The following is a 14,783-nucleotide window of genomic DNA, read 5'->3' on the forward strand; positions in this document are numbered from 1 at the left end:
TGCGCACAGAACTGTTCCTGCAGTCCGTTCCACTACGAGATTCGTGTAATGTTTAGTTTCACATACCTTACGATGTACGATGAGAGTAGTGGAACAGGAGGGGCGCGGCATATTGGAGACACTACAGAGGTCCGTACCATACTCGAAAATTAGGACTTCATACTTGTTACGAATCAAGTATTTGTTACGAAAATGAGAAAAAAGTCTTGTAAGGCCTGCGCGTAGCAAATGCAATACAATATGTAATTTTGGAAAGATTCGTTGCAGCTAAAGGAACCCGGTAACCTTCAAAACCAAAATATTGCTGTAAGTTCAACAGTTTCCGAGATCTGGCGTGGTAGGTTTGAAGATGTTGCCGAAGGAAAAAATTTCACCCATTTCCAAAAAATTAACATAACTCTGGTCGTAATTAAAATTAAGAATAGATTTTTGACATGCTTAGAGACGCTATGAGGTGTACCAGACGTGAATTTGGGATTTTTTATCTGTATTTTTGTGGGGGGTACAGGCTTGAAAGTAACTTTCTATCGCCTTCGAGATTGAAGTCCTGTTGTGCGTGACTACAGAAGGTACCTGTTGAAGCAACGTTGCGGCTTTCTACAGTAACCAGTCCATAGTACGCGGGTGAATGCTTCCATCACTCATAGCAATGGCACTGAATAGCGAATAATCTATACGGCAACAAACGTGTACTCAGATAACGGATTATTCATGGTACGGCACGATGTGCAGTCAGTGTCTGCAAATGGAACGTTCATCAGAGACAAGGTTATCGTCGCAGTGTTCCACTGAAGTATGATAGGACCGTTCTTGGACTCTATATAAGAGGGTTGGAACTTTAATAGTGGCAACTGTTTATTTACAGCACGTACAAAATAGATACGTGTTTCAAAATTTTACTGACCTTCAGAGTAGTCGCCTGCATTGTGTATAACCCGTTGCCAGCGATGTGGAAGTCGTAGGATACTCTTAGCAGTGCCAGTTGTGTTGACAAAGCGAGCGGCGCGGTCTATTGCACGACGAGTTCATAGCAGTTCTGAAGCGAGTGCCGTGAAGTGTTTCCTTCAGTTCAGAAATCGAGTTGAACTCACTAGGGTTCACGCCAGGGGAGTGCAGTAGGTGGTATAGCACCTAGCAGCCCCATCAGTGAAACAAATCAGTAACAGCTTACATTGTACGTGCTTGAGCATTGTTCTGCAAAATGATGGTCAGGTCCTGCAGAAACTGTCATCACTTCTGTCTCTTAAGCTGGTCGAAGGTTGTGTTCCAAAAATGAACAGCATAAAGACAGAAGTGATGACACTTTCTGCAGGACCTGACCATCATTTTGCAGGACAATGCTCAAGCACGTACAGTGCAAGCTGTTACTGATTTGTTTGACTGATGGCGCTGCCAAGTGCTATACCACCTACTGCACTCCCCTGACTTAAGCTCTCGTGAGCTCCCCTTGATTCCTAAACTGACGGAAATACTTCACGTCATTCGCTTCTGAACTGCTACAAATTCGTCGGGCAATAGACCGCGCCGCTCGAACTGTCAACACTCCTGGCACTGCTAAGAGTATCCTACGACTTCCACATCGCTGGCAACCGGCTATACACATTGCTGGTGAGTACTCTGAAGGTCAGTAAAACTTTGAAACACGTATCTATTTTGTACGAGCTGTAAATAAGTAGTTGCCACTGTTTAAGTCCCAACCCTCGTACATAAGCGATCTGGCAGGGCGAGGGGCAATCTGTGACTGTTCCGTAACGACGCTATAGTGTACGGCAAAGTGTCGTGGCTGGCTGCAGGAGGATTCATGATGATTTGGACAGAGTTATTACATGTGATAAATGGAAGCATGCTCTTAATGTGGGAAAATACCTAGTACTGCTGACGAGGTGGAAAAGTGATCATGTTATCTTCGAATACAATATCAGGGGTTTACTGCTTGACAGTCACATCGATTGAATATCTAGGAGTCACGTTGCAAAGCGATATGAAATGGAACAAGCACGTAAGGTCGGCTGCACTGAAGGCCAATACTCGAATTCGGTTTTTGAGAGGATATTAGGAAAGTGTAGCTTATCCATAAAGGAGACCGCGTATGAGACACTTGTGTAACCCGTTCTTAAGTACGCCTACTGCTCTCAGTCTTGGAACCGAGCAGGTCGGACTACAGGAATACATCCAAGCAATTCAGGGGCATGTTGCAACATTTGTTACCAAATCAATGGGCGAGTATTGCGGAAGTGCCCCTTGAAGTCAAAAGTCAGTTGTCAGAGGGAGGACGACATGATTTTTTCCGCTTGGGTTCAAATGGTTCAAATGGCTCTGAGCACTATGGGCCTTAACATCTGAGGTCATCAGTCCCCTAGAACTTAGAACTACTCAAACGTAACTAACCTACGGACATCTCACACATCCATGCCCGAAACAGGATTCGAACCTGCAACCGTAGCGGTCGCCCGGTTCCAGACTGAAGTGCCTAGAACCGCTCGGCCATACCGGCCGGCCTCCGCTTGGGGACTGGGAGTTGTGTTGTCCTTACATTTGTATCGTCATAATTGACATTACTATTGGACTTCATGAATGGACACGGCTCGAAAGCTAATAAATTGAAAAAAAATTGTTATTGTTATTAGCGAGTTGAACAGGAACTGGAATGAGTAGCAGTGCTACAAGGCACCCTCCGCCATGCACCTTAAGGTGGCTTGTTGAGTATGTATGTAGCGGCGTATATAGAGAAACGCCCCAGCAAGGGGGACTGATGATTGCAGATGGTAAGTCCCATAGTGCTTCGAGCCATTTGAACCATTTGAGCCTCAGCAAGAAGGCCAAAACATCTCAACTGAAAAAAAAAAAACAGTAATGAAATGATTGTATACGTTATCGGCCGCAAGACGCCATCTGGGGATGTTCGGCTTCCTGGTGCGAGTGTATATCTGTCTGACACAATTTTGACGGCTTGCGTGTCATTGAAGGCGAGATGAAATGAGTGGGCCAACACAAACTCGAAGTGCTCGAGGGAATATAATCTTCGACCGGGTCAAGAAACGAACGTGGGAGCTCGCACTCTAGATACAGCGATGCTGACCAGTAGACCACGAGCTGTGGATTGTTCAAAGTGAATATTCTACAAGAATGACGCGATACTAATGCGCAAGAAGCTCTGTCATCGTCGACAATGGCTGCGAAAGCCTCCTTTCTTGACTGACAGAGAGCAGCGCGCCCGGCCGTTGAGTGGCGAGGTGGATGCCACGTGATGCCAGTCAGCGCCCCGTGGCGCCGGCGGGCAGCTCGCGGTAGTCGTGGTCGGCCCAGTCCTCGTCGGGCGGCGGCTTGGTGGAGCCGGGCGACAGCGTGGTGAGCAGCGGCTTGCCGTCCGGCCCCACGCTCAGGTAGCGCAGCAGCTCGTCCGGGATGGGCCCCGGCTTGGGCGGCGCGTTCTGCGGCAGCGGCACGTCCTCGCTGGGCGGCAGGCTCTTCCCCATGCGACCCGTCTGCAACACCGAGGCCACACACTTTTTTGTTTTTTGCTTTTATTTTCTTTATTGTATTTCAATTCCCCATCGGGGCGGGCTGGCAGCAGCATATGCGCTGCTCTTCAGCAGAAAGACATAGAACAAACAAGAGAAGACATTTAAAAATATACGAAGGAGAAAATATGGTGAACATAGATATAAAAAAGAGGGAACATCATGGAAGGCAGTAGACAAAAACAGGGGCGACTGTAAAATGGAGATAAAAAACTGTTTAAAAGTAGCGCACACAAAAATCCACACACTGCGACAGTTAAAAGAACACAAGGCACAGTAGGACTGGAGCATAAAAAGTATCCACGGATGGCGTAGCACATAACAAACACTGACAGCGAGCCTCAAGGCAGTACACAATTAAAATCACACCTCTTGACGCACAGGAGAAACAGCACTAAACACAACACTGACGTGGCACACTGACGATGATCAAAACGGAGGATCTGCCAGGTGCAAGGAGATGAGGGAGACCGGAAGAAGGGAGGGAGGGGATAGAGAAGGGGGAGATGGCTTGGGGGGGGGGCGCGCTGAAGAGGGCCAGGTAGGAGGGACGTGGGAAGGAAAGAGGCAATTATGGGGTGCATGGTCCCAGGAGGGGGGGGGGGGGTTACAGTAGGAAGGAAGGGTAGATGTCACGGCGAAGTTCGTCATCCGGGAGGGAGAGGCGCTGGAAATTGCCCTGATGAAGGAGATGGAGGGTGTGGAGGTGGAGAGAGGGAGGGATACAGCGATAGAGGTGCGGCAACGGGCGGGGGGTGGAGAGGAAGGAGGAAACCAGAGGGTGGGGGGCATCAAGCCTGCAGACAATGTAAACGATGTGGAGATGTTGGAGGAACAGGAGGAGGTGGGGGAAGGGGATCAGTTCATACAAGAGCCGTGTGGGGGGAGGAAGATGGATATGGAAGGCAAGGCGGAGCGCATGGCATTCGAGGATTTGGAGGGCCTTGTAAAAGCGGGTGGGGGCAGAGATCCAGGCAACGCTGGCATAACGAAGGATAGGACGGATGAGGGATTTGTAGGTGTGGAGGATGGTAGAAGGATGCAATCCCCATGTCCGGCCAGACAGTAGTTTCAGAAGGCGGAGGCGGGAATGGGCTTTCTGCTGGATGGTCTGGAGATGAGGGGTGCAGGTGAGGTGTCGGTCGAGTGTGAGGCCAAGGTATCTCAGGGTGGGGGTGAGCTGGATGGGATGACCATAAAGGGTGAGGTAGAAATCATGGAGGCGAAAGGAGCGAGTGGTGCGGCCTATGATGATTGCCTGACCACACACTTTCACCACTCTGGCTAAATTCATCAGCTGCGTGTGCTTCTAGGCGACAGTCTCCAACTTTTCACCGAAGGAGGAATGTAAAGATGCAAAAATTTATACAGAAGGTGAACATTACAAATACGACAAACTGCAGGGACGGGTTCCTAATTGGAAATGTAGGATAACACGCCCTGTGCACCAGTGTCCGGAAGTGTACTGCAACGACAACAAATCGTCCCGGAACACATTATACAGGGTAGTCTATTAATAGCGACCGGGTCAAATATCTCTCGAAATAAGCATCAAACGAAAAAACTACAAAGAACGAAACTCGTCTGGCTTGTAGGGGGAAACCAGATGGCGCTATGGTTGGCCCACTAGATGGCGCTGCCATAGATCAAACGGATATCAACTGCGTTTTTTAAAAATAGGGACCCCCATTTTTCATTACACATTCGTGTCGTACGTAAAGAAATAGGAATGTTTCAGTTGGACCACTTTTGTCGCTTTGAGATAGATGGCGCTGTAATAGTCACAAACATATAACTACGTGGTATCACGTAACATTCCGCCAGTGCGGAAGATATTTGCTTCGTGATACAGTACCCGTGTTAATTTATCAATTGCGGAAAAGGTCGATATCGCGTTGATGTTTGGCTATTGTGATCAAAATGCCCAACGAGCGCGTGCTATGTCTACCGCTCGGTATCCCGGACGACATCATCCAAGTGTCCGGACAGTTCGCAGGATAGTTACTTTATTTAAGGAAACAGGAACTGTTCAGCCACATGTGAAACGTCAACCATGACCTGCAACAAATGATGATGCCCAAGTAGGTGTTTTAGCTGCTGTCGCGGCTAATCCGCACATCAGTAGCAGACAAACTGCGCAAGAAGCGGGAATCTCAAAAACGTCGGTGTTGAGAATGCTACATCAACATCGATTGCACCCGTACCATCTTTCTATGCACCACGAATTGCATGGCGACGACTTTGAACGTCTTGTACAGTTCTGCCACAGGGCACAAGAGAAATTACGGGACGATGACAGATTTTTTGCACGCGTTCTATTTAGCGACGAAGCGTGATTCACCAACAGCGGTAACGTAAACCGGCATAATATGCACTATTGGGCAACGGAAAATCCCCGATGGCTGCGGCAAGTGGAACATCAGCAACCTTGGCGGGTTAATGTATGGTGCGGAATTATGGGAGGAAGGGCAATTGGCCCCCATTTTATCGATGGCAATCTAAATGGTGCAATGTATGCTGATTTCCTACGTAATGTTCTACCAATGTTACTACAAGATGTTTCACTGCATGACAGAATGGCGATGTACTTCCAACATGATGGATGTCCGGCACATAGCTCGCGTGCCGTTGAAGCGGTATTGAATAGCATATTTCATGACAGGTGGATTGGTCGTCGAAGCACCATACCATAGCCCGCACGTTCACCGAATCAGACGCCCCCGGATTTCTCTCTGTGGGGGAAGCTGAAGGATATTTGCTATCGTGATCCACCGACAACGCCTGACAACATGCGTCAGCGTATTGTCAATGCATGTGCGAACATTACGGAAGGCGAACTACTCGCTGTTGAGAGGAATGTCGTTACACGTATTGCCAAATGCATTGAGATTGATGAACATTATTTTGAGCATTTATTGCATTAATGTGGTTTTTACCGGTAATCACGCTGTAACAACATGCGTTCTCAGAAATGATAAGTTCACAAAGGTACATGTATCACATTGGAACAACCGAAATAAAATGTTCAAACGTACCTACGTTCTGTATTTTAATAAGAAAACCTACCTGTTACCAACTGTTCCTCTTAAATTGTGAGCCATATGTTTGTGCCTATTACAGCGCCATCTATCACAAAGCGAAAAAAGTGGTCCAAGTAAAACATTCATATTTCTTTACGTACTACACAAATATGCAATAAAAATGGGGGTTCCTATTTTAAAAAACGTAGTTCATATCCATTTGACCTATGGCAGCGCCATCTAGCGGGGAAACCATAGCGCCATATGGTTTCCCCCTTCAAGCTAGACAAGTTTCGTTCTTTGTAGTTTTTTCGTTTGACGCTTATTTCGTGAGATATTTGGCCCGGTCACGATCAATGGACGACCCTGTATAGCTGCATCGCATCCACATCTCAACAGATGTTCAAAGTAGCCTCCATGGGATGCAATACACGCGTTCACAGGTCCCATCATGGGTTGCTGCAGTCTTTCGCTCGTTCTGGGCTCTCTCCGAATAGCGTCACAGGCGTCGTCAACACTCTACCGAAGGATCTGCGCATCACGATCTGATCCAGCATGCACAACGCTTTTCAGTTGCCGCCAGAGGTAAAAATCCAGGGTGTTTAAGTCTGGTGATCGAGCAGACCATGCTACAGGGCCTCCGAGTTCTGTCCAGTGTCGGGGGAAGATCTTATCGAGATGTCGGCGAACGGTAATGTGGAAATGTGGTGGTGCTCCATCGTACGGAAACCACATAACCTGTCGTATTGCCAAAGGCGCATTTTCAAGCAGCCCAGGCATAGTATTTCGCAGGAAGTTCAGGTACGCTCCTCCGTCGAGGCGTAGTGGAACAATAACCGTTCCAAGTATGTGGTCGCCACGAATACCTGACCACCACACTGACATTGAATCGAATCTGACTAGACACCTCAACCACTCCTCGAGGATTGGCTGTAGCCCACAGATGAAGATTATGCAGATTGATGGTGTTAGTTCTGGTAAGGTTGCTTCGTCAGTAAAGAGGACTGATGACTGTGATGGTCTGGTTCAAAACCCATTCACAAAATCCTTCCGGTAGGTGTATATCCGCCGCTGATAATCGTTACACTAGTTGCAGGTGATAGGGATAGTAGCGGTTTTCATGCAAAATACACATAAGCGTTCTTTGGCTTGTACCATGTTGGCGGTCCTCTTGCCTGGGTTCGTCGCAATATCCTGCGGAATCCGTTCCTCCAAATCCGCCCGCCGCCCCCCTAACGGTACTTCTGTCTGAAAGGACCCATTACCACACAAACGCCCAAAAAGTGCTTGAAACGTTGTGTGATGTAATTGGTGTTCGTTAGGATACTTTTTTTTGTATAGCCGTTGTTGCCTCTCAACCGTTTCCATTTGCTTGGCCACACACCAACACCAACTCAGCTTGTCATGTTCTGACGGTTATTCGCGTCTTTCCTTCACTATATTCCAACTGCGTGACTCGCAGTCTTCTTCAGGTGCTGTCCGATACTGATTCCAGTGTGGAACGAGTCCGGTATTTATGTCTACGTTGTGCTAGGCGTTCCCTCTGCGGTCCGCGCCGCGTCTGGAGCTCTGTCCGTGGTATGCGCCGACCAGTAGCAACGGCTGCAGCGTTTTCTTCTAGATACGGCTGTTCCGAACGCTGTGCGCGTACTTTGTGGTTATTATCCGTTCTCACGATAGCTGAATTGAGTTCTGAATGGCGTCCAAGCTGTGCTAGACATTTTATCTTCCGACTGTCGTCATTTGAATCCTTCTGAGACATAGGACGTTCTGTTACCGTGTTGTGTCGTGTTAGGCGTTCCGTCCGAATTCTTGCCCGCGAGGAGCGGTTGCAGTGTTATGTTCAGGCCGGTTGTGTTCAAATTGTCGCTCGAGACTCAGAAGAGCGTTAATGAGATTCTTCGCAACCTTAATCTCAATATATTCTTTGATAACGCTGTCCCAGTATCTCGATGTTTGTGTTAAAATCTTGGTGTCATTATACTTCATTCAATGATTGTGTTCTAAACAATGCTCGGCAATCGCTGACTTGGTTGCCTGTCACAGTCTGGTCTGCCTTTGGTGCTCGTTTCACCTGATGCCAACAGTCCTGGTCGTCTGGTCGATGTATGCCATACCACATTCACATGGTACGTGGTAAACTCCCGGTTTCTGTAGACGCAGGTCATCCTTCACACTCCCTAGCAGAGCCTTAATTTTGGTGGGTCGACGGAAAACGCTTTTAATGTTATGTTTGCGGAGAAGTCTGCTGATTTTGGGAGATATCGGCCCAACATATGGCAAATGTGCAACCTTTTGCGTTTCTTCTTGTACCTCTTCAGGAACCTCTAGTGGGGAAACAGAGCGCAGCGCCTTTTGAAGATCTCGAGAAGAGTACCCATTTTTGTAGAACACGGATTGTAGATGTCCTATCTCCGTCGCCAAATTGTCCGGATCTGACAGAGTTCGTGCCCGGTGAACCAGTGTTCTGAGTACATCATTTTTTTGTGCCGGCTGATGGCAACTGCCGGCCTGCAGGTACAAGTCGGTGTGAGTAGGTTTGCGGTACACAACAGAAGGACTCAAATGACGACAATCGGAAGATAAAATGTCTATCACAGCTTGGTCGTCATTCAGAACTTAGTTCAGCTATCTTGACAACGGATAATAACCACAAAGTACGCGCACAGCGTTCGGAACAGCCGCGGCTATAAGAAAACGCTGCAGCCGTTGCTATTGGTCGGCGCACACCACGGACGGAGCGCCAGACGCGGAGGGGACCGCAGTGGGAGCGCCTAGCACAACGTAGACATAAATACCGGACTCGTTCCACACCGGAATCAGTATCGGACAGCACCTGAAGAAGACTGCGAGTCACGCAGTTGAAATATCGTGCAGGAAAGACGCGAATAACCGGCAGAAACGCGATTAATCAACATGACAACGCCTCGCCGGGAAAGCTTGAAGAATTACCAACCCAGCTTGTTCCCGGCATGAATATCTGATCATTATGCTACTTACAGTATGCTGCGTCAATCCCACAGCCTATAGCACAAAAGGAACATACGATACGAAGTCAGAGGAACTTCCATTCGTCAGCGCCATCTACTGTGGCAACGATGCATTTCCAGACACATGATCATAGACCCTTTCTTCCTCTATTTCGCCGGCCGCGGCGGTCTCGCGGTTCTAGGCGCGAAGTCCGGAACCGCGCGACTGCTACGGTCGCAGGTTCGAACCCTGCCTCGGGCATGGATGTGTGTGATGTCCTTAGGTTAGTTAGGTTTAATTAGTTCTAAGTTCTAGGGGACTGATGACCACAGCTGTTAAGTCCCATAGTGCTCAGAGCCATTTGAACTTCCTCTATTTCCTGTCATAAATCCATCCCTGCAGTTCGTCGGTTTCATTAATGTCCATCCTGAATAGAAATTAAATTCACTAGAGCGTTAGTTGTAACGAGGGAATCAACAGTCTGTAGTAATGAAAATTTAATTTTAACCGCCGGCCGTTGTGGCCGTGCGTTTCTAGGTGCTTCAGTCTGGCACCGCGTGACCGCTACGGTCGCAGGTTCGAATCCTGCCTCGTGCATAGATGTGTGTGATGTCCTTAGGTTAGTTAGGTTTAATTAGTTCTAAGTTCTAGGCGACTGATGACCTCAGAAATTAAGTCGCATAGTGCTCAGAGCCATTTAATTTTAACTAATAGGGAGCTGTTTCCATGTTATTTGTTTCACATCGTGCGAGTGTTGATGTAAGCGTCTCGGCATATGACGAGGCTGGTTTGAGCTTCAGTGTTATGCACTGCTCACCACAGTGACATCGCAGAGGTGAGCTACATATGTGGTCCCATTATGGGAGACAACACTGTAGTAGAATGGCGTAAATTAATTGTTGAGCCGTGCTGCGGCTCGCGTTGGTGCAGTTGCTAGGTTGGCATCGTTTAGTTGGTATAGTTATGGTTGTCGTCTTCTTCTTGTGTTCATTGGCGCCACTCCGTTTCCAAGCGTTGTCTGTCCGCTAAAGGCAGCAGCGGCGGTTATCGATATTTAGTAATGGTTGTACTACGTTTGGGGAGACGTTGTGGTGTTTCCGTGCCGTGTGAGTCGGAGTTCGGGTGGAGACGGACCAACAACCAGGTCCGCGTAGCCCGAGAACACGCCGGGACCACTGGTGGCACGCATACACTAGGCTCTAGTCGCAAGGGGTACAACCTCGTTGTCAACCGGACCCATGAAGTTTAAGTTGAGTGGGCCTTAATGCAAGTAGTGAAACCTCCACCATTGTGAGATCTCACCATTGCTCGTGTGTTGCTGCTCGCAGTGTCGCCGAGACGAAGAGCAGCGAGTGGAGCGTTTGGGGAAGGCGGACCTAATTAGCCTTCCTCCGTTTCTTGTTATTAATTGTTGCGATCTATATGTTATTATTTGTGAAGTTTGAGCAGTGGTATTTTTCCTGCCTAGTGGCCACTAGCTCCCCAGTTACCTGCCCTGGAGCTTAGTGTATGTTACAGAATTGTACTTTTCCTCGCCTTGCCGCTGCTGTCCAGTAAGGCGTGTAGTTCGACAGCTTCCTTGATTTGTAGGCCGAGTGGTGTTTTTTGTTTTCTTCTACTGTGGTAGTAGTGGTTCCCTTCTGCTTCCGGATTCTCTAAACACCGGAGTCTGAAGACATAGTACGTAGTGCTGACCGCCAGTTCTGTGATATTCCGTCGTTGCATTGGTCATCGCACGTTAGGTAGACCACTAGTCTGAGTTACAATCTCGTGAAGTGAATGCAACTCTTAGCTGCCTGTCTCATCGCTTACGAAGTTATGAGGAACTTTCCCGGGTCGATCCTTGGAGCAACGTCTACCCCTGGATTTGGTCAGATTGATGTTTCGTTTTTTAAAAAAATATTTTATGACTGTAATTACAAGTTTGAAGATGTTTAACTGGTTCTTAAAAGGATTGCTAGTCAGACCTTCAGCCGTGAAACAGTTTTAAAATATTACTATTGGAGCCTTCAGCCGAGAAGTAGTTTGAATTTGTTGTCATTAAAGTTTTCAGCCGTAAGTGTTACTTGTCTTAAAATTTTAATCAGACAATTGTATTCTAGCAGTGAGATTTTGATGATTGTTCTTTTAAAAATATTTTAATAACTATAATTGCTGGTTGAAGTAGTTTAACTGGTTTTTAAGACTACTATTCAGACTTTCAGCTGTGAAACAGTTTTAAATTACCACTATTGGGCCCGCACCTCGTGGTCGTGCGGTAGCGTTCTCGCTTCCCACGCCCGGGTTCCCGGGTTCGATTCCCGGCGGGGTCAGGGATTTTCTTTGCCTCGTGATGGCTGGGTGTTGTGTGCTGTCCTTAGGTTAGTTAGGTTTAAGTAGTTCTAAGTTCTAGGGGACTGATGACCATAGATGTTAAGTCCCATAGTGCGCAGAGCCATTTGAACCACTATTGGGGCATTCAGCCGAGGAATAGTTTGAATTTGTTGTCATTAAGGCATTCAGCTGTGGAACACTTATTAATTTATTGTCACCTTTTATTTGTTGTTGTTTCCAAATAAAGTGTACGTGATTGAAAAATAAACTACCAACAGTAATTGATTACGGCTCCATCCACAATCGCAACCCTATCCGGCCTTCCTTGGTACCACGTCTCAGTTGTACCAGAGGGTAGACTTATTGTAGAGGGAAACAGGGCGGGCAACGTGCGGCTTACCTCTGGCAGGCAGTGGTGCTGCTGGCAGTAGTAGTTGACACCCGCCTCGTTGTGGCACCAGGTGCCGTCCGGGAAGTACGGATCCACGCCCATGTCGTTCAGGTCCAGCCGCGGCGTGTAGAACGAGCCCGTGTCCTTGCGCCGGCAGAAGATGGCGCACCCCATCCACAGGCGAGCTGCGCAGACACGTAATTGTAATCGACAAGTTTTCCTCACTCCGATGCATTTCATTACGTATGTTTGTAACTTCCTCACATTTCTAGTCACCTAGAGCCGTGTGTGTGTGTGTGTGTGTGTGTGTGTGTGTGTGTGTGTGTGTGTGTGTGTGGAGTGCAACGTTTGTGTTATATGATAATGATGATAGAATAATAATAATAATAATAATGAGGGAAGGGAGAGTGCGAAACCCGCTGACGACACATAGCCTATTCCTCGCGAATAGCACCAAGGTGGCCCCCGAGCTTACGTCCCCATACGATGGACGGATCACCATCAACAGAGTCACACGCCCTCACTTCATGAGACACTGCGAAGAGGTTTGGTATTTAAACAAAGACATTGGTGCGAAGTCTGGCGATCAGAAACTTTACGCCACATCTCTCCTCCCCTTGCCGGCCAAACACTGACAGCGAAAATTTTTTCCACAACCAGGATTCGAACCGGCTTACCACCCGGGTCGAGGGCGTACGGGAGAAGCTTACGTTAGCGACTTTTTTTTTTTTTTGGGGGGGGGGGGGGTCAGTAAGTTACAGGCAGGAGGAAACAAGGTGGGTAGGGGTCAAATCCCCAAATCCTGAGACCGGGCCACGATCTCTCCCCACTCCCACCGCTATGTTGCACCCTCAAACTGCTCTTTTTTATATTATTTGTTTATTTATTTGCAAATATATACATTGGAAAAACAAATGAAAACTAGCTCACCCATTCGGAACCCTGAAAACCGCGCAAGGCGATAGAGCATGGTAGGCGGGCCTAGTCCAAGGTGTACATGTGTCACGTTTCGTTCCGAATCGCGAACGTATCTCCCACGATCGGTTGGGGCGTGGTAAATCGCTGTAATTGGCAAAATACGCGCGATAACGGGAACAGCGCGCAACCTCCGCATGTTCAGTCTACAAGTACAGTCAAAAATCAGGGTGCGAGTAATGAGCATCTCCATATACAGGGTGTTTAAAAAATGACCGATATATTTGAAACGGCAATAAAAACTAAACGAGCAGCGATAGAAATACACTGTTTGTTGCAATATGCTTGGGACAACAGTACATTTTCAGGCGGACAAACTTTCGAAATTACAGTAGTTACAATTTTCAACAACAGATGGCGCTGCGAGTGATGTGAAAGATATAGAAGACAACGCAGTCTGTGGGTGCGCCATTCTGTACGTCGTCTTTCTGCTGTAAGCGTGTGCTGTTCACAACGTGCAAGTGTGCTGTAGACAACATGGTTTATTCCTTAGAACAGAGGATTTTTCTGCTGTTGGAATTCCACCGCCTAGAACACAGCGTTGTTGCAACAAGACGAAGTTTTCAACGGAGGTTTAATGTAACCAAAGGACCGAAAAGCGACACAATAAAGGATCTGTTTGAAAAATTTCAACGGACTGGGAACGTGACGGATGAACGTGCTGGAAAGGTAGGGCGACCGCGTACGGCAACCACAGAGGGCAACGCACAGCTAGTACAGCAGGTGATCCAACAGCGGCCTCGGGTTTCCGTTCGCCGTGTTGCAGCTGCGGTCCAAATGACGCCAACGTCCACGTATCGTCTCATGCGCCAGAGTTTACACCTCTATCCATACAAAATTCAAACGCGGCAACCCCTCAGCGCCGCTACCATTGCTGCACGAGAGACATTCGCTAACGATATAGTGCACAGGATTGATGACGGCGATATGCATGTGGGCAGCATTTGGTTTACGGACGAAGCTTATTTTTACCTGGACGGCTTCGTCAATAAACAGAACTGGCGCATATGGGGAACCGAAAAGCCCCATGTTGCAGTCCCATCGTCCCTGCATCCTCAAAAAGTACTGGTCTGGGCCGCCATTTCTTCCAAAGGAATCATTGGCCCATTTTTCAGATCCGAAACGATTACTGCATCACGCTATCTGGAAATTCTTCGTGAATTTGTGGCGGTACAAACTGCCTTAGACGACACTGCGAACACCTCGTGATTTATGCAAGATGGTGCCCGGCCACATCGCACGGCCGACGTCTTTAATTTCCTGAATGAATATTTCGATGATCGTGTGATTGCTTTGGGCTATCCGAAACATACAGGAGGCGGCGTGGATTGGCCTCCCTATTCGCCAGATATGAACCCCTGTGACTTCTTTCTGTGGGGACACTTGAAAGACCAGGTGTACCGCCAGAATCCAGAAACAATTGAACAGCTGAAGCAGTACATCTCATCTGCATGTGAAGCCATTCCGCCAGACACGTTGTCAAAGGTTTCGGGTAATTTCATTCAGAGACTACGCCATATTATTGCTACGCATGGTGGATATAGGGAAAATATCGTACTATAGAGTTTCCCAGACCGCAGCGCCATCTGTTGT

The 14,783-nt window shown here is 47.8% G+C and overlaps 1 protein-coding gene across 1 annotated transcript in view; it reads right to left on the reverse strand.

The window, feature by feature from the left end:
- Positions 1–3,254: 3,254 nt before the first annotated feature.
- Positions 3,255–14,783, reverse strand: part of LOC126482061 (A disintegrin and metalloproteinase with thrombospondin motifs adt-2-like) — a 178,116-nt gene continuing 166,587 nt past the window's right edge. Inside the window, exons 16-17 of the mRNA XM_050106037.1 lie at positions 12,225–12,400; positions 3,255–3,485 (exon numbers count right to left, since the gene is read on the reverse strand). Coding sequence (XP_049961994.1) covers positions 3,255–3,485; positions 12,225–12,400 — 407 coding nt within the window. The remainder of the gene's footprint in view (positions 3,486–12,224; positions 12,401–14,783) is intronic.

Source organism: Schistocerca serialis, chromosome 5 (genome assembly GCF_023864345.2).
Source record: "Schistocerca serialis cubense isolate TAMUIC-IGC-003099 chromosome 5, iqSchSeri2.2, whole genome shotgun sequence".
In the NCBI taxonomy this organism is placed as follows: Eukaryota; Metazoa; Arthropoda; class Insecta; order Orthoptera; family Acrididae; genus Schistocerca; species Schistocerca serialis.